Raw genomic sequence first — 19681 nt, 5'->3', positions numbered from 1 at the left:
CAGTCACTGTTGATACTGAGGACACTGTTTGTTTCCTGCTACAATATATGTATCAGCGAAAACAACAGTATCATCAGGAGCAAGAGTGAAAACAGGATCAAGACAGCAGTTGAAAAAGCAATCACAATTTTCCACAAGGCATTGGTGCTTTTCATGCAAGAATATATCTTGCCAAAAAAACACCAGCACCATCAGGACCATAAATCAATGCAGTATCACAGAGCATCTTTATACTTACTGAACGCCCTTTTTGAAGCTGTAGAGGCGCTGTCCCAGTCATCCATCATCGCTGCCGCCACCTCATTCCAGAGCTGCCGGGTCACCACTGTGTCTTTGTACTGTTGGTCACGGCTGTCCCACAACGGGATACGCTCCTCAACAAGGCGGATCAGGTGCTTGTTGTCGATGTAGACTTCGTCATCCCGTTGTGGAACCTAGAAAAAAAAAATATAGAATGTTTAGAATTTTGGAAAAGATACAAAAAGAAACAGAAAAGAAGCAAGATAAATAAAGACAGAAAAAAAAAAAAAAAAATATATATATATATATACACTCACATTGTGTCTCCTCGCCTCGACTTGACTACGCTGCTCCCGTTCAGAATCCTCAGACGGCTCCCGCTCAGACCGCTCCCGCACTACTTCTTCAGTGCCCGTGTCTGATGTCTGTAAAGAAAGAAAAAATTAAAACACATTTCTAGAGGCAGCTATACTTACCCAAAGGCAGCAAGATTCTCACCTCACGATCAGCTTGGGCCAGTTCTTGCCGTGTTGGCGAATACATTGAGCCAGAAGAAGACATGCTGAACAGAAAAAAAATATATACATTAGTACATTATAAAATTGTACAGGACACACAGACATTATGTTGAAGAATACTCACATTTTGGCTCCTGAAGCTTGAATCCACACTTGTAGGCTCTTCTGGGCTTTTGTCTGCTCTCTGCAAGGCTGTCTGTAGAGTAATTGTCTGACCCTGAAGACACCTTTTATGTACACTCCTCCAAAACAATGTTGCTTGTTTAGGGGGAGTTCTAGACCAGTGTCTAGACATTGTTTACTCAAAGCGCGTGCGCGCGCAATTTTTTTAACGATGTCGCCAGAAAAAAAATGCAACATGTAGCGTACGGCGCGTCTGGGCGCACACCTGTAAAATGCGCAGCGCACGCTAAACGCTGAAGAGCGCGTACATTCGCAAGACCCTGCGATCACCATGTTAAACATAGGGGAACATTGCGCGTGCGCACGATGCGCTGCGCAATCGAACGCTAGTGTGAAACCAGTCTTAAAGGTCTTTTTTTTTCCTTAAAAATTAGTTAGGTGTTGTAGAGACGAACGAATCAGCTACAATTTGAATCTAGAAATCTTTAGAACTTCTCCAGGAAATTCACTTTGCATTGACTTTATTTGATATGAGTCGAATCTGCATTTTTATGACTTGAGGCCTCATTTGAAACCCCAGAACTTAATAAACATAAACCCACCCAGCTCTCACTTGTCCCACTGCACAGTGCTTTCTGGTCCGGTCATCAGTGGGTCAGCTTCAGCATCTCCTGGCGCCTGGCCCCCTTTTGGTGTATTTTGTCGCCTCCTGACAGCGTTGTGATGTCGCGGCTCCTAGTCTGCACAGCAGATGCCAAGCGTTGTCAGACACTGAACATGGCCCCCTAAAGACTGGACCAAAGAAGGTGGAGCAGTGCTTGCATGGCGAGCGAGGTGAGGGCTGGGTGAGTATTGCGGTTTTCTTTTTTTAGCAAAATTTCTTAGTTAGATAACGTGATCAGGAGAGAAGTTTGAGACTTGGCATTGACCACATGAATGTCATTGTTATACCGATATTGTATCATCATTATAAGTGACGTCCTGGCTGATACCACTCAGTGACTGACGTATTCTGCCTGTGACCACTGACATGTTACAGTAACGTGGACATAACGTTCACTTCTCAGATGGGAAGTGGTACAATGCAGGTAGAGTGTATGTTGTTAAAATTACAATCCTGGGATATGTCTATAACAAAATCATGTAGACCAGAAAATATTGTTTGTAAGGGTTCTGGTTACTTTAACAATGTCTGTCCCTCTTCTCCTGTAGGTGGACCTTCATGTAGATTTGGTTCAGATTTCTAGCTCTACGGATGGATTCTCTGGAAGTGACCTGAAGGAAATGTGCAGAGATGCAGCTCTGCTGTGTGTCCGGGATAGTGTAATCTGCAACACTGAAGAAAGGTGAGCATGTTGTATACTGGAGCCTGACCCGTGCTAGTGCTGTCCTCCTTCACATGTGCATGTGTTTTTTCATGGGTTGGACACATACCCATTATCACCTATGCTGCTATGCACGTGTCCATGTTTTTTTGGCAGCACGGATGAAAGGGGCAACACAAGTCTATGGATCCATGAAAAACACGTACAGCACACGGATGGCATCCTTGTATGGTATGTGAGCTGGACGTGTTTATCATTGGGAGAAGGTTTGTAATTCAATTCTTTAACCATATTGCAAAAACACTGATGGAAAAAACGGACATCGGTACCGGTTTTTCTTGTACATGTTTTGTGCAGACGTGTGAAGGAGGCCTGATATGTTGTGGCTATTGAACTGCATTGAACATCGAGCCTAAGTAGAGGTGTTTTACATGATAGCAGGCAACAATATAGCAGTGTATGAGAACTATGTAAACTTTTGTCTGGTCCCATGCCAAAAGCGTGTTATATGGACTAGTGTTGCTAACCTCCACAGTCGGCTTCCTTAGTGATGAAGCAGAACAGTCATATGGCATCCTTCCTGATCTCTGAGAGAACTGTACCACTACCAAGTTCTCTCTCTCCCTGTCTGACACTGATCTATCTGATCACTACAGGGCAGGAATGAAAGCTGTATGGAACCTGTCAGCATGATTGTGCACAGTAACCTACACACATTGTCAGATCGGCGCCGTTATACTGATTACAATACCTGGGGTGATGAAATCAGTCTTGTGGTTGTTGTGTAATCTTTATTTGTAGTTTTGAGTTAATGATATGCTCGTGCTCTGGGGCGGCCTGTGGAGGGGTCTACATGTGGTGCTCTGCTTACATATTCATCTATGTGGCTGCTGACAGGTCACTGATCCCTCACCGACCTGCCCTCTATATATATTATAATCATTTTCTGCAGGCAGGCGCTGGTGCCTGCATTGCAACATGATTGCCTGTATAATGTGCATTTAATTATTTTATTTGATGCTATAAATAAAATATTTAAAAAAAAAAAAAGTCTCAAAATGGCTCCAGCCACGCTTGCACAGTATCGGCTATCAGTGATCCGACAGATGTTACTGCGCAGGTGGCGCCATCTTGGAGGAGGCATTTTTTTTCTCTAGCAAGATGGCGCCGCCTGCGCAGTAGCATCTATGGGATCACTGATAGCTGCGCTGGTGCCAATTTGAGACAGATTTTTCTTTTATGAATTTATTTATATTGTAGCATCAAATAAAGGAGTTAAATGCACATTATACAGGCAATCATGCTGCAGCGCAGACGCCGCTGCCTGCAGAAGGTGATTTTTTTTTTTTCCTCCAAGATGTAAATAATATTCAGTATGTTAAATAGGGGGCAGGTCCGTGAGGGATCAGTGACCTGTCAGACACCATACTGGTGAATACCTAACAGAGCACCTCATGAAGACCCCCCCACAGGCCGCCCTGGAGAACGAGCATATCATTAACTCAAAACTGAAAATAAAGATTAAACTACAACCACAAGACGGATTTCATCAACCATCATTGTAATCAGTATAACGGCGCCGACCTGACCCTGTCTGTAGGTTACTGTGCACAATCCTCCTGACAGGTTCCCTATAAGGTTTAGCTTCCAGCAGAGGAGAGAAGCACGGATACCACATGTCCAAAACACACACCAGGGAGACCACAAGGATAGGAGATAATAGATCACAAGCAGCAGTCATGCCACACTTGCTTGGGACAAGTGGATTACCCCCTAGGCATTCATTCACAGGAAAGCTATCATCAGAAAATGACCTATTGCTTAAATTAAGATTTTGTTATATATTTTTTGGTGGGAGTAGGGGGGATTTTTTTTTTTTAATTTTCTATAGTGAAATTTTGTTTCTGGGGACTGGGACTTTTTTGGACTCTAAAAGACTCCATAATGTTGGCCAAACCCGCTGATAACGCCGCCAGGTTTGACCGATGGTGTAATTTGTGTGGGGATCACTCGTATTGCCTCTTGTGATGGTAATCCTGATGATTGGGAGATGTGTCAATCGCATATGTCTGATTTCGGGCTGACAATCGCATTGTTCTCCCTGAGATACGTCTCTAGCTGATGTGTCAGTCGGCGGCTTTCTCATAGAGCAGACAGGGGCGCTGGGCACTTCAGTTGTGTGGATAATGTACATGCTGCCGAGCTGTGTGGAGAAGGCTACATTCACACATCCATGTGATATATCCTAATGCTTTCTGTTTTTTTTCTTCTTGGACAGCACAGTGACCGATGGAATTTCATTGAGCCATTCAGACATCGGTTAAATTATTAAAATTGTCTCCATTGTCTCGGATGTCCTTGTCTCCTGAGATTTGCAGATTAGACTCGGCCAGTAAAGTCTATGGGTCCCGTCACACATAGCGATCTCGCTAGCGAGATCGCCGCTGAGTCACAAGTTTTGTGACACAACAGCGATCTCACCAGCGAGATCGCTGTCTGCGTCCCTTAGATACCCGATGTGTACGTTAGTTACCAGCTCCCTGCATCAGCGCGCTAGTAACTAACCAACACATCGACGCCGCTGTGCTGATCGCTGGTGAAGCTGCCTGTTTGACAGCTCACCAGCGATCACATAGCGATTCACCAGCGATCCTGACACATTGATATTATTGTCAGGATCGCAGGTGAGTCGCTATGTGTGACTCCAGCTTTAGGGGATCCGAGAGACATGATGAAACTAGTATGACCTGCTGTGTACTTCAGAGTCCAATCCTAGTTTCATCCTCTATCACCCAAGTTTTTGACACCTAATCTGAGAGCAGCTTGTTGTATGGATAGACACCCTGATTCCAGTAATGTGAGAATTACTGTGCTGCGTGCTGTAGTTTTGATAGAATCACCCTTGTATCAGCAGTATAGTATCACTTAGAGGAGTAGTAAACCGACTGTCATGTAGTCCTCCATATTCATGACCCCTGTGTAACCGCAACACCGATTGGCAGCTTTCTGCCTATGCACAGTGTACACATCTGCCAATCAGTCCTCCGCTAGATCTGCAGCAGCAAGAACTGGGATTTTTATAAAAAAAAAAAAAACCTGCAGAAAGCAGCCCAGTAAGTGATACATCGCTGGAAGAAGGGTCTCTGCCCCATCATCATGCTGCTCTCAGGTGGGGTAGCTGACTAATTCCATTTAGCTGATACATTAAGAGTCAATGGATAAAACAAAGTTCAGGGTGGACTTGTTTCAGAGAAAAAATAAGGGATGAAAAAAGAAAAAAAAACTTGATAATCTAGGATGACACGTGAGAAAAACATCTGTCCACTTCTCTCTGATTGTAACATGCACACGAATGTGTGATTGAAGCCTAATGTGCCGGCTCCAGAGGTGGTGTGTAGCTCTAACAGGGGTTTTCTGTCCATTAAAGTGACATTATCACTTCCTTACAACATTGGGAAAGTTTTCATTAGTAATGAATATTTTTGTTATTTTTTTCTTGTCTAAACATAAAAACATTTTAAACATGTCTAAAAAATATGCTGAGTGTATGTGTATAATACAGTTGTGGCCAAAAGTATTGACACCCCTGCAATTCTGTCAGATAATACTCAGTTTCTTCCTGAAAATGATTGCAAACACAAATTCTTTGGTATTATTATCTTCATTTAATTTGTATTAGGCTAGTTTCACACTAGCGCTTTTGAGCGCAGCGACGGCCTGCGCACGGCTGCAGCTAAGCCCCACCCCCTGCCGCGGCTCCGCCGGTAGCTCCGCCTACCGGCGCATGACGCTGCATGCGTCCTGCGTCCCCTATCTTTATCACTGGGGGCGCAGACCGTGCGCAGTATGCGTTTGGCGGCGCATGCGCCTTTTTGATGGTGCGCCGAGCGCAACCAAACTGCAGAAGTTGCGTTTGGCGCAGGTCGGCGCACCGTCAAAAGGACGCATGCGCCGCCAAACGCATATTGCGCACGGCCTGCGCCCCCAGTGATAAAGATAGTGGATGCAGGACGCATGCAGCGTCATGCGCCGGTAGGCGGAGCTACCGGCGGAGGCACGGCAGGGGGCGGGGCTTTGCGGCAGCCTGCGCAGGCCGTCGCTGCGCTCAAAAGCGCTAGTGTGTGTTAGCGCGGGTGGTCAGGAGCGGGAACTCCGAGAGTGGACCCTCTGGATCGTGGCACCGAGGGGCCCCGGGCGAGCTGCCAGGTGGAACCGACCCCTATACAGGGACCGTTAGGAGCAGGCCCAGGGGTTCGAGTACCACGGTAGCCGGTACCGAGAGGGGCGGCTCAGGATGGACCGGAGTAAGACTGAGACTGGAGTTGGACGGCAGGAGCACTGAAGACAGGACTGGAGTAGGACGGCAGGAACACAAGGCAGGGCTGGAGTAGGACGACAGGAACACTGAAGGCAGGACTGGAGTAGGTCGGCAGGAACACAAGGCAGGACTGGAGTAGGACGACAGGAACACTGAAGGCAGGAGTGGAGTAGGTCGGCAGGAACACAAGGCAGGACTGGAGTAGGTCGGCAGGAACACAAGGCAGGACTGGAGAAGGTCGGCAGGAACACAAGGCAGGACTGGAGTAGGTCGGCAGGAACACAGGTAGCGGGACTGAGAAGCTGCTGTGAGGAGCAGCCGAGACAGGAACTGCAGCAGCAGTGTGTGCACGAAGGAGCGAGGCCAGAGTGTCAGGAAACACAACGATCAGGCGCCTCCCTCAGGGGGAAGCGGCCTGATATGGCCCCGTCTGGTCAGCCATTGGTCCACAGGTGCTTCCGGGTTAGGGCACAGCCGGAGCATAAGAAGCAGGAAGGAGGCGCGGCCGCGGCCTATGGCGCATGCGCATAGCATGCAGGGAAGGCATCGGTCGCGGACCTGTCTCAGGTGACCGCCGCGGCCGTCGGGTGGAGAGAGGCTGCGGCGTGGGAGCGGAGGGCGACTGCGGCGTGGGAGCGGAGGTCGGGTGAGTATGGCGGAGCGGTGTAACAGTGTGAAACTAGCCTTAAATGAAAAAACACAAAAGAGAATGAAGCAAAAAGCAAAACATTGATCATTTCACACAAAACCTCAAAAATGGGCCAGACAAAAGTATTGGCACCCTCAGCCTAATACTTGTTTGCACAACCTTTAGCCAAAATAACTGCGACCAACCCGCTTCCGGTAACCATCAATGAGTTTCTTACAATGCTCTGCTGGAATTTTAGACCATTCTTCTTTGGCAAACTGCTCCAGGTCCCTGATATTTGAAGGGTGCCTTCTCCAAACTGCCATTTTTAGATCTCTCCACAGGTGTTCTATGGGATTCAGGTCTGGACTCATTGCTGGCCACCTTAGAAGTCTCCAGTGCTTTCTCTCAAACCATTTTCTAGTGCTTTTTGAAGTGTGTTTTGGGTCATTGTCCTGCTGGAAGAAGACCCATGACCTCTGAGGGAGACCCAGCTTTCTCACACTGGGCCCTACATTATGCTGCAAAATTTGTTGGCAGTCTTCTGACTTCATAATGCCATGCACACAGTCAAGCAGTGCAGTGCCAGAGGCAGCAAAGCAACCCCAAAACATCAGGGAACCTCCGCCATGTTTGACTGTAGGGACCGTGTTCTTTTCTTTGAATGCCTCTTTTTTTTTTTTCTCCTGTAAACTCTATGTTGATGCCTTTGCCCAAAAAGCTCTACTTTTGTCTCATCTAACCAGAGAACATTCTTCCAAAACGTTTTAGGCTTTTTCAGGTAAGTTTTGGCAAACTCCAGCCTGGCTTTTTTATGTCTCGGGGTAAGAAGTGGGGTCTTCCTGGGTCTCCTACCATACAGTCCCTTTTCATTCAGACGCCAACGGATAGTACGGGTTGACACTGTTGTACCCTCGGACTGCAGGGCAGCTTGAACTTGTTTGGATCTTAGTCGAGGTTCTTTATCCAAAATCCGCAAAATCTTGCGTTGAAATCTCTTGTCAATTTTTCTTTTCCGTCCACATCTAGGGAGGTTAGCCACAGTGCCATGGGCTTTAAACTACTTGATGACACTGCGCACGGTAGACACAGGAACATTCAGGTCTTTGGAGATGGACTTGTAGCCTTGAGATTGCTCATGCTTCCTCACAATTTGGTTTCTCAAGTCCTCAGACAGTTCTTTGGTCTTCTTTCTTTTCTCCATGCTCAATGTGGTACACACAAGGACACAGGACAGAGGTTGAGTCAACTTTAATCCATGTCAACTGGCTGCAAGTGTGATTTAGTTATTGCCAACACCTGTTAGGTGCCACAGGTAAGTTATAGGTGCTGTTAATTACACAAATTAGAGAAGCATCACATGATTTTTCGAACAGTGCCAATACTTTTGTCCACCCTCTTTTTTATGTTTGGTGTGGAATTATATCCAATTTGGCTTTAGGACAATTCTTTTTGTGTTTTTTCATTTAAGACAAATTAAATGAAGATAATAATACCAAAGAATTTGTGTTTGCAATCATTTTCAGGAAGAAACTGAGTATTATCTGACAGAATTGCAGGGGTGTCAATACTTTTGGCCACAACTGTATGTACACAAGTCTTTAAGCTAAGTTCACACTGGGCGTTCTTGCTTTGTTTTTTTAATTATTTTTCTTTATGCTAATTTTCATCTGCATTTGACTGTACCAACTATGTCTGAGATTTCAGAAATCTCATGCACACACATTGTTTCTTTTTTTGTCATCATTATTTTTACTGTTTACTTTCACACTTTGGTCAGCCCTTGAGTTGGTCAGGTATTGTATAGTTTCACACCAATGTATACTTAACACATATCACCTATTTACATGCCCCCTGAGGAAGAGGATGAAAGGCGTGTCGGGGTGAGGGACACGCGGCATATACTCCACACATGTGAGTAATTTGGGAGATAGTTCATGATCACTGGTGCTTGTGCTATTTCTTTGTGACGCTCTCGCTGGAAGCGGCTGTTAAAGGCTATGACTTATTGTCGGGCCACTTGCTATTTTCTCAGTGCAGGGCAAATTACATTGTGTCATTCATTTAATTAGCAGTCAGGGGGAATTGGCCCCATATATATGAATATAATTAGACGTACATTGTCTAAATCTCCATTTATACATGAATAGTGTGATTATAGGAGTATATAGCCTTGTCTATGTTCCACATCAGAGGTTAAATCAGTTTGTTGATTTTTAATACTTAATATACGACTATTGCGCTAAGAGCCCTGTTCAGCCTGACTATCCAGACGCATTGTTTCATTCCAGTATATATCTTCAGACATTTACGAACGTCCCATTAATTACCTGGAAATTATTTATTTTTTCTTCTTTTCCTTTTAGCCCCTGTGAGGAGATCCGACCAATTCAGCAGCAAGATTTAATAAGGGCTATCGACAAGATGAAAAAATCCAAAAGTGCAACAACCCAGGGGGTTTTAATGCACGTTAGTTTGGACTGAGCCCACGTCACCGCATCTTACCTGGCTGACGTAGGTAGAAGGAGACATCCTGTGGACGGCAGGGATACAGCATGGACCTTATTGATGAGCAGGTTTTCTGCTCTTCAGCCTCCACTTTTGGACCTTTAGTAACTGTTCTCTATTAAGTAAAGAGCCTTGTAGAGAGAACCCTCTCTAGCGTGATGTGAGTTGCTGATATCGACTGTCATGTATTAAAGGGTCGGTGTCCTTCTGTGTGAATGATTTGTAAAACTTGTGTAGAGGGCCTACTGAACATAGTGGATTTTTCCTGGATAGTTTGCAGGATACTGGATACTTGGTGGCCAATCACTCATGGTTTGTTCTTGTATAAAAGGCATAAGCCACCAGCACATCTTCCATCTGTTCAAGGAGTCTACATGTATTTATACTAGGCCTAGGAATATTGAGGGATCCCCTGCTTTTACGTTCTTTCCAAACGTCATGATTGATCCGCGTATTTGGGTCCAAGTTCTAGACACGTTCCTTATCAATATTTTAGCATAACATCGAAACAATAGTTAATTGCCTTGTATAAAGCAGCACTAAAGTTATTTAAAATAAAATCACATTCTATAATTTTTCTATATTACCTTCCCGTTCTGTCCTATTTTTTAAGTACTAAAGGTTGAATAAAGAAAAAAAGATTCATCTTTTTTTTTTTCCCTCTCCCCATCCAAGCAGTTTATGGTACGGCAGGAGGGAGTGAAGCTCTGCCCACCGGCAGCACGCCCGTTGACACATACAGATAAATCATGGAGCATCTCTTAGTGAAGTTTCCTTTAACTCTTCACTTCAAAAAGGTTTTGTTTGTTTATTTTCTAACTTGCTTATTAGTGCCTTCGTTTTTTTCGTTACTTTAGAAAGCTCGAAGTGAAATTTACTGCTTTTTTTTTTCTAAAAAGATCTCTACAAAAAAAGGAAATCTAGGAATAGACAAGAGCAGCCATCTAAGGCGATATGCTGGAGACAGGAGAGAGGGAATACATTTCACCAGTAGTAGAGCGATTACTAATCTTCTCCAAAACTGCCAAGTCTGCTGTATTCATGTTGTATGTTTGTGGTGGTCACATGTACGGTGTAGTTAATCCTGTGGTCGAAGTCCATCCATTTTTTTCACATGCAAAAAGCATGTGCACAGGTGACTGAATAGACCTCGGACACTTGTCCATCTGATTATTGCGTCTTTTGAACAACAGACCCAATGTGACTTTTTTACTTTGGAGTTTTTCTTGGCAGCAAAACTTTGAACTGGAATTGGAGAGACTGAAGTGTCGTCCAGGGGAACGAGTGTTCAGCTTTAAGTGTGAGAAGTCTAATGTGAACATAACATAAATGTCAGCCCAAAGATTTTACGAATTTTCGATTATTTTTAAGACGTATACACTTGGCTCACTGACGATCCTTAATTTGAATGCCCTTGACTAGCATTTTATTTCTTTTATTTCAGTTTAAATTCACTTGTCAAAATTGAAATTGCAACACCATCAAAGAAAAGTTGTGGAATTTTGGAAATGGCAGGACCAATAGACAAGTAGCTGATATGCAAATGTGGAAAAAATTTAATCAAAATTTTCTAAACATCTCGATTGATTCAGTATCGAGTATGAGCTTGTGAAGGGAGTGAGTGCAGCTTCAATCCAAAAAAATCTTGTTTTGAACAACTACTGTGTTCTTCAACTCGGTCTTCAGAGTAATTTTTTTCTCCAGTTTCACCTCCTTGCACCCCTTATCCCCAATCTGCCTTTGCAAAATCTTATTGTAGTGTTGACATATCTATTTTAATTATGAAATAAAGGATTTTATTTTAAGGACTGAGTCTGGATTCACTTCATTCACAAGCAATACCAACATCTGGAAGAGAGAAGACTCTGTGCTTCTCCACACCAGAAACTTACCTGGCTTCCATCAAGGGTGAGCTGAATTTTTTTTTTGTTGCTTTTGAGTATGAGACACACGCACAGAAATACACTCACTTGCCCGTCTTGGCTGCTATCAATGAGGTTATTAATGTTTGTCTGAGGAATGTTCTGCCTCGGTGAATGCACTTTTTACCGCGAATCATCAAGAAGCTGGGCATCTCCATTTGCAATTACAGACCTATGATGTCTAAGATGTGCTTGATGGGAGACCCAGTACATTTTAGGCCATGGTTGCATGTTTAGACCATGCTGGCTGCTCACAGTAACATGAGCAACATGCAGCCTGGAGTTGAAAAATAGCTCCTTTGACTATTTGGGGAAATGGCAGTACCGGTGGTTCAACAGGCAAATCAAAGTAGGGCTGAGCTGTTAGTGTACCTGGAAGGAAAACTAGAGCGGTGCGACTACCCTACTTTATACCACCTCTCATCATAATCTTCCCAACTAAAGGTCTCTTCATAGCATTGCCCACGTGTTCTTGGTTTCTTCGAAGTTTGGCACGTAGTGATCTATTCTGTACTGCAAGTGAAGTTAGACATCACATACTAAGCATAGGGCACCAAATCGTTTGTGAAGAAACCATCAGAAAGTGTTTGCACAACATTGAATACTAACCAGACATCCAGCAAAAGGTGTCGACCTCATGCCACCGCTCTCAAAGCCCATCATGGTGCAGTGCAAGGCGATAATGGCTGAATTGGAGGTCTATCCTCTGCACCAATGAGTCACGCTTTTGTCTAAGACGCAATGATAGCTATACAGTAAATTGTTGTAGAGATCACAAGGGCATTGCCATAAGAGAGCCTGAAAGTATCCAAGGAGCAATTTTTCAACCCTAGAACACCAGGCTGCTGGTTAGATGTTACTGTGCGTGGCCTAAACGTTCTAACATGGCCTACAGCATCTTCAGAGTTGTTGCTCATCTCGGACATCATTGGTCGACAAAGGGAGTTGCCAGCTGCAGATCTTGATGATTTGCCCAAGTGCATCATTCAGGGTGACAGAACATTTCTTAGACAACCATTTATAACTTCAATGATAGCAGCCAAGGAGTGCAAGTTTGTGTATTTCTCATGATTTGCATATCATTTTCATGTCTCTTGATCTTGAGATTTCCACAATTCCACAAATCTTCCTTCTTTGTGTTGCAATTTTAGTATTGAGTGAAGGTTCCAGATTCAGTTTTGCTGAGTTTCTTTCTTTCTTCAGAAATATCCAGGTGAGTGTTCAATATGTGCCAAGAAATACAGATCTGCCACCAATAGAACATTTTCTGTGCTGGATAACCGTATGCAGTATTTTTTAACTAAATAAAAAAAATGGATATCAGTTTATTAATTTTCAAGCAACTTACTAGTTGCTTTCCCGTATCTGCTAGCTTTTTTTCAGGGATTCTAGCCAGTGATGTTTGTGAATATGAGCATGTAAAAGTTTTGACTTTTCATTTTTCTTATGGCCTTTTTAAAAGCCTTGTAAATATCTTTGTCTTCTGGGGATTTTTCACGTCAAGGTTTATTTTCTATGTGTACTCCGTTTCAAAGCCGACTTCTCATAGATACGTACAATTCAGTGAGGCTATTTACACATCCCATTTTTATTTTTTTGTCCTTGTACCCAAATTGAGAAAATTTGGTGGCATGTCGGTTTCTTGTTCTCTAGGACCAGACACTCATTGGCGTCAATGAGAGTTGGAAAAAAATGGCGCACAGAAGTTATCCGTGTACTACCCACTTTTCACTGATCCCTTATTTATTTTTATTGTGTACACAAAAAAATATACATGGCTGTGTGACTACAGAATAAAATTAAACACCATCTGCAAGCTCCTCAGTCTCTCTAGTTACTCTCCAAGCTCTGAACGTGACACCACAAGTGTTTGTCAAGGCACCCAAAGGGCCATGAAATGACACTTTGAATTGAATCCTAATCATAGATAATGTTTTCATGGAAGGCATGCGTTGTTCGTGGACATGTTCATTATGTGAGAATTATTTGTCCTAGCTAACAAAGAATTTCACTTTTTTTTTTTTTTAAACTTCCATGTTGAATGTATTGCTGCTGCTTGCACATTAAAACTTATATTAATTGTGTTGTCACTGATCTGTATCTTGAAAATATTTTCTTCCTTAACTATTCAGTGAACAACCCCCCCGACCCCATCGCGGCCTGCCGTCAAGACGAGCCTGCCGTCAAGACGAACCCCCCCCCCCGCCTGCCGTCTAGACAACCCCCCCCGCCTGCCGTCTAGACAACACCCCCCCGCCTGCCGTCTAGACAACACCCCGCCAGCCGTCAAGACGAATCCCCCCGCCGCCGCCTGTCGTCAAGACGAACCCCACCTTCCATTGTTATGACGTCTGTGGCTTCCACCACATGACTGGAGACCACTTATTCCATGGGCAGCCACTTAAAATTGTATGGGATCGTTCTTTTCACAGGCGTGGTTCTGCTACATAGTGATTTTGGTTCAGCTCATGCAGTACGTATTAGTGTAAGTAGCTCCAGACCAGATCTTCACCTTACTCTTCTGTAAAGGGATCCAGTATCAACTTATTTAACCCCTTCATGACCCAGCCTATTTTGACCTTAACTTATGAGGTAATAACTCAGGAACGCTTCAACGCATCCTAGCGATTCCGAGATTGTTTTTTCGTGACATATTGGGCTTCATGTTAGTGGTAAATTTAGGTCGATAATTTTTGCGTTTATTTGTGAAAAAAATGAAAATTTGGTGAAAATTTTGCAATTTTCAAATTTTGAATTTTTCTGTTAAACCAGAGAGTTATGTGACACAAAATAGTTAATAAATAACATTTCCCACATGTTTACTTTACATCAGCACAATTTTGGAAACAACATTTTTTTTCGTTAGGAAGTTATAAGGGTTAAATGTTGACCAGCAATTTCTCATTTTTACAACAAAATTTACAAAACCATTTTTTTTAGGGACCACCTCACATTTGAAGTCACTTTTGAGGGGTCTATATAGCAGAAAATACCCAAAAGTGACACCATTCTAAAAACTGCACCCCTCAAGCTACTCAAAACCACATTCAAGAAGATTATTAACCCTTCAGGTGCTTCACAGGAACTAAAGCAACATGGAATGAAAAAATGGACATTTTAATTTTTCCAACCAAAATTTTCTTTTAGCATCAGTTTTTTCATTTTCACATGGGTAACAGGATAAAATGTATCCTAAAATTTGTTGGACAATTTCTTCTGAGTACACAGATACCTCATATGTGGTCATAAACCACTGTTTGGGCGCACGGCAGGGCTCAGAAGGCAAGGAGCGCCATTTTACTTTTTGAATGGAAAATATGCTTGAATATTTAGCGGTTGCCATGTCGTGTTTGGAGAGCCCCTGTGTGCCTAAACATTGGCGCTCCCCTACAAGTGACCCCATTTTGGAAACTAGACCCTCCAAGGAACTTATCAAGATGCATAGTGAGCACTTTGAACCCCCAGGTGCTTCACAAATTGATCCGTAAAAAAAAAAGTACTTTTTTTTTCACAAAAATTTTATTTAGCCTCAGTTTTTTCATTTTCACATGGGCAACAGGATAAAATGGATCCTAAAATTTGTTGGGCAATTTCTCCTGAGTACATTGATACCTCATATGTGGTCATAAACCACTGTTTGGGCGCACGGCAGGGCCCGGAAAGGAAGGAGCGCCATGTGACTTTTTGATTGGAAAATTAGCTCCAATCGTTAGCGGACACCATGTCGCATTTGGAGAGCCCCTGTGTGCCTAAACATTGGAGCTCACCCACAAGTGACCCCATTTTGGAAACTAGACCCTCGAAGGCACTTATCTAGATGTGTGGTGAGCACTTTGAACCCCCAAGTGCTTCACAGAAGTTTATAACGCAGAGCAGTGAAAATAAAAAATCAATTTTTTTTGCTCAAAAATGATTTTTCAGCCCGCTATTTTTTATTTTCACAAGGCTAACAGGAGAAATTGGACCACAAAAGTTGTTGTGCAATTTGTCCTGAGTACGCCGATCCCCCGTATGTGGGGGGGAACCACTGTTTAGGAGCACGGGACAGCTCAGAAGGGAAGGAGCGCCATTTTGGAATGCAGACTTTGATGGAATGTTCTGCGGGCGTCATGTTGCGTTTGCAGAGCCCCTGTGTGCCTAAACAGTAGAAACCCCCACAAGTGACCCCATTTTGGAAACTAGAACCCCCAAGGAGCTTATTGTAAAATAATGCTTATCCTGTAAAATACTCAGGACTAGTTACCAGATAAAAATATAGTGGTTTATTTGGATTCTTCCATCAAAGAAAGGTTATTACAGAAAAACGGGTGAATAAAAATAGGTGAGAGATTGTCCATCAGTTCATAGCAAAGCAACGTGTATTCTTCTTTCTCTCCGGGATCTCACATGGCAAATGGCGTCTGTCTCTCAGTTCGGCTTCTTCGTAGTAAAGTAACATACCAGCTGTTATGTCATGTCATGGCCCAGAACAGATGACATCTTCGTGTCTGTCTCATGATGGTGAGGGAAGAAGAGCGACCTCTACAGTTAGCCATGAATTATATACGTCTCCTAAAGCACGTGGTCTCTACATATATGGAGCTGTCTTTCTACCATGAGCCAAGCTTAAAAATAGCCTATGTCGTGTAAGCTAAAGCAATGTACAGAACTGAGTCTTATAAGAAATTAACGGATTATTAATATTTAACAATTCCCCCTTTTGAGGGAGACAGACATTAATTGGAACCCTCAAAATATAACAAGATCTTCTTTCTTCTTTTCTTCTTCTTTGACAAAATAATTTAATATCAATAATAATAATATCAGATTACCGTTATAAGTACTCAATGACATAATTGATGTGAATTCATGTTATGGTAAGCCGTGAACAATATTCATATAAAATATGTATAATTATACTTCCCTAAGTCTAAATTGAAGCATCTCAGGTCCAGTCATCATCATCTGATGTCATCTGGTCTTCATTTTGATGTCTTCTGTCTTCTTCTTGGTTCTTTTAAAAACACAGTTTTTCTGTAGCATATAGATGTTGTAGAAATTGTGTTGTGTGTCAAATCAAAGTCCATAATTTCAAATGTTAATACGAAAACAAAGTTTATAGATGCAGCTTTAATATCTGTGCAGTGTCACCTTTAAAAAACCTGGGCTTACATTGGCTCGCCTTGGATATTCTGGAATCCTTCATCGGCACTGGTCTTTGAACAGGTGTGACGTCTTTGGTCAGCAAAGCAAGGGTTAAAATGACTCTTCCTTGCTAAACATAGCACCATAACCAGTCCTTGTCCTAATGCACAGGACATATGTCAGGGTTAATTACCTTCATTGTTCACCAGCCTTCATCAAAGCTTTTCAGGTGATTGAAAACCTCTGGAACTTGGTAAAAACGTGATAACACCGTTCATCTCAGCATCATAGGATCATCATCCTCTGGTTGTCAGGTTAGACACTTTAATTGTGACTGTCAGTGGTGGATACTGCACTCGTGACTGTCAGTGGTGGATACTGCACTCGTGACTGTCAGTGGTGGATACTGCATTTGTAATTAACACAGTATATTACTCAGTAATCATAGCTTTGTTACCTTCTGGGACTTCTGGATAGCGACATTCTTCTTCTAGCAACTGATAAGAATCAATGAAGTTTAGAAATATGAAAAGTCTTTATTAACATAATTTCAGTATCTTGCTTGAAGTCTGCATTCCCTATTCTATACCAAATCTGGTAATTTTCCTATCCTATAATATCACAGCGTACCATAGCAATCAGTAATATCCATATAATTATCAGAATTTGTACCATATATAGATTTCAATATTTGAAATAATAAACCAATAATAAGTGATAATACATTATTATCCATATTTTTCATGTGATAGAACATTTTTTATGTCATAGGTGTAATTACCTTTTTCAACCCATAGGTGTCACTGTGTTTTATGTAACCAGTGTTATCATCTTTATTAATAAGGAATATATTTATTATACTAATAATATGTAGGAATGTATAGCCATGAACCAAAATAAGAATATATGAGTGAGCGAATGAATGAATAAAAGAATTGTTGCATATAACACAGAAGTGAAACATTTTCCTTAGTAAAAGAACCATATAATTGCTATATTTAATGAAGCAATATTCTCAGTAGACATTACTTTACTAAATATTGGTGAAAGAATTAAAAATAATGAAAAATAAGAATAAAAATAAGAATAAGGCCTTTATGTTGATGCAGAGTAGTTATGTTTTCAGTAACATATACCCTTAATATTTCCATGATCTGGATTATTTCATAATTGTCATAAACTTGTGTTATCAAAATATTCAAATCATGCAACTTTGCATGTAATTCCTCTTAGTGTAAAGAAATGACTCTTTATAATACTTGTTATTATACCCAATACTTATACCATTGTACCTTATTAATATTTTTTCCTATTAAAATGTGTGAAGAAGAGGTATTAATCAAATGTGATGATGTAGTCAGGATAAAAAACATATTTTTCCCCCTTAATACCAAAAAATATTGTTTCATGAAATAATTCATTTATCAAAACCAAAATTAAAAATAATTAATTTATAAATTGTGTAAATATTATACTTGCTTATACCATTATTTGTCTGAAGATGTGTAACCATTAAAATTAATTTGAATATCATAAAATTATCCTTTGGAAAAATTAATTTAAATGTAGTTTAAGATTAACACACTTGGACAGAGAAGGAAGGTCCACTATTCCCAGATGCAGCTGGTGAATACCAGGCTCTGTGCTGGTGCCTGTTTAAAAGAGCTAAAGCTGATAAGGAAAGAATAGATTTTCTTCATAAACTATTTTCTATTTTGTTGTGCGATTGCACTTATCCACAATTAACTAAATCAAGAAATAATTACTAAAGAACTATAGAAATATATGTTGTGTAGATAATATTTCATTATGTATCTTAATATTCTAATAATTTATCTGATCTGCATATTTCTCCTAAAGATAAAAGCTTTTGGGGTTTTTTTTTCTTTCTCTCATGCATTCAGGATCCTGAGGCCTCACAAACGTATCACATTACTCGCTCAGCAGCTGCTCATACACTCAGTCACTGTCATTCAGACTGTGTCACATATTTAAGTTTAAACCAAATACCTCACATACGAAGGTGTGATGAATACACGTATTTTAACCCAAATTATCCTAATTATCAATGCATTGTAAACTATTTAAATTTAGTCTTAATATTTCTTTGAATATTCCCCAAATACTCATGACATAAATATATGTTGTATAGCTATACTTGACATTTAGGCCTGGAAAAAAAATTCCATTGGTTTGCAAAAGTTGAGACCCCTTTAAAAATTCTTTCCCTAAGGAACAGGGACATAGTATACTGGTATACTTATTATTAGAGCAAGGTACAAATTCCACATGCTGTGGTAGTCATTCGAACCATGCAGGAAAGCACACACACAGAACATATTTTAAAATGCAGTTAGTTATTTCCTTTTAAGGGTTAGATATATAAAATCATGCAATTATTGCAACTTCCTGTGTAAATAAAGGCATAAATCCTTGGAAGAGAATTTTTCCCGATTAAGTCCTGCTTTGAAATGAAAATTCTAAGGAAACATAAAAGAGAAGGTTAATATCATATTCATATTCTAAATATTATTACTGATGTAGATTTTAATTTTCATTAAAAAATACAGTTCTACTATTTCTACTTCTACAAACACTCTATATATACTGTATGACTATGTATATATCCACAAACCATAAAACTACAGGATTATACTCTATAAAATAATTACATATAACTCACTAATTGTATAACACTGTTACACAAAATATATACACTCACTGGCCACTTTATTAGGTACACCTGTCCAACTGTGTGTTAAGACTTAATTTCTAATCAGCCAATCACATGGCGGCAACTCAGTGCATTTAGGCATGTAGACATGGTCAAGACAATCTCCTGCAGTTCAAACCGAGCATCAGTATGGGAAAGAAAGGTGATTTGAGTGCCTTTGAACGTGGCATGATTGTTGGTGCCAGAAGGGCTGGTCTGAGTATTTCAGAAACTGCTGATCTACTGGGATTTTCACGCACAA

The 19681-nt window shown here is 41.4% G+C and overlaps 1 protein-coding gene across 1 annotated transcript in view; it reads left to right on the top strand.

Annotated features, from left to right (window-relative positions):
* ATAD1 (ATPase family AAA domain containing 1) overlaps window positions 1-13672 on the top strand; it is a 43286-nt gene extending 29614 nt beyond the window's left edge. Inside the window, exons 9-10 of the mRNA XM_073548202.1 lie at window positions 2094-2227; window positions 9519-13672. Coding sequence (XP_073404303.1) covers window positions 2094-2227; window positions 9519-9636 — 252 coding nt within the window. The 3' untranslated portion in view covers window positions 9637-13672. The remainder of the gene's footprint in view (window positions 1-2093; window positions 2228-9518) is intronic.
* Window positions 13673-19681: the final 6009 nt, after the last annotated feature.

Source organism: Dendrobates tinctorius, unplaced genomic scaffold, assembly GCF_039654945.1.
Source record: "Dendrobates tinctorius isolate UK_male_01 unplaced genomic scaffold, ASM3965494v1 ptg000156l, whole genome shotgun sequence".
Classification (NCBI taxonomy): Eukaryota; Metazoa; Chordata; class Amphibia; order Anura; family Dendrobatidae; genus Dendrobates; species Dendrobates tinctorius.
This window is presented reverse-complemented; position numbering and strand designations above follow the sequence as displayed.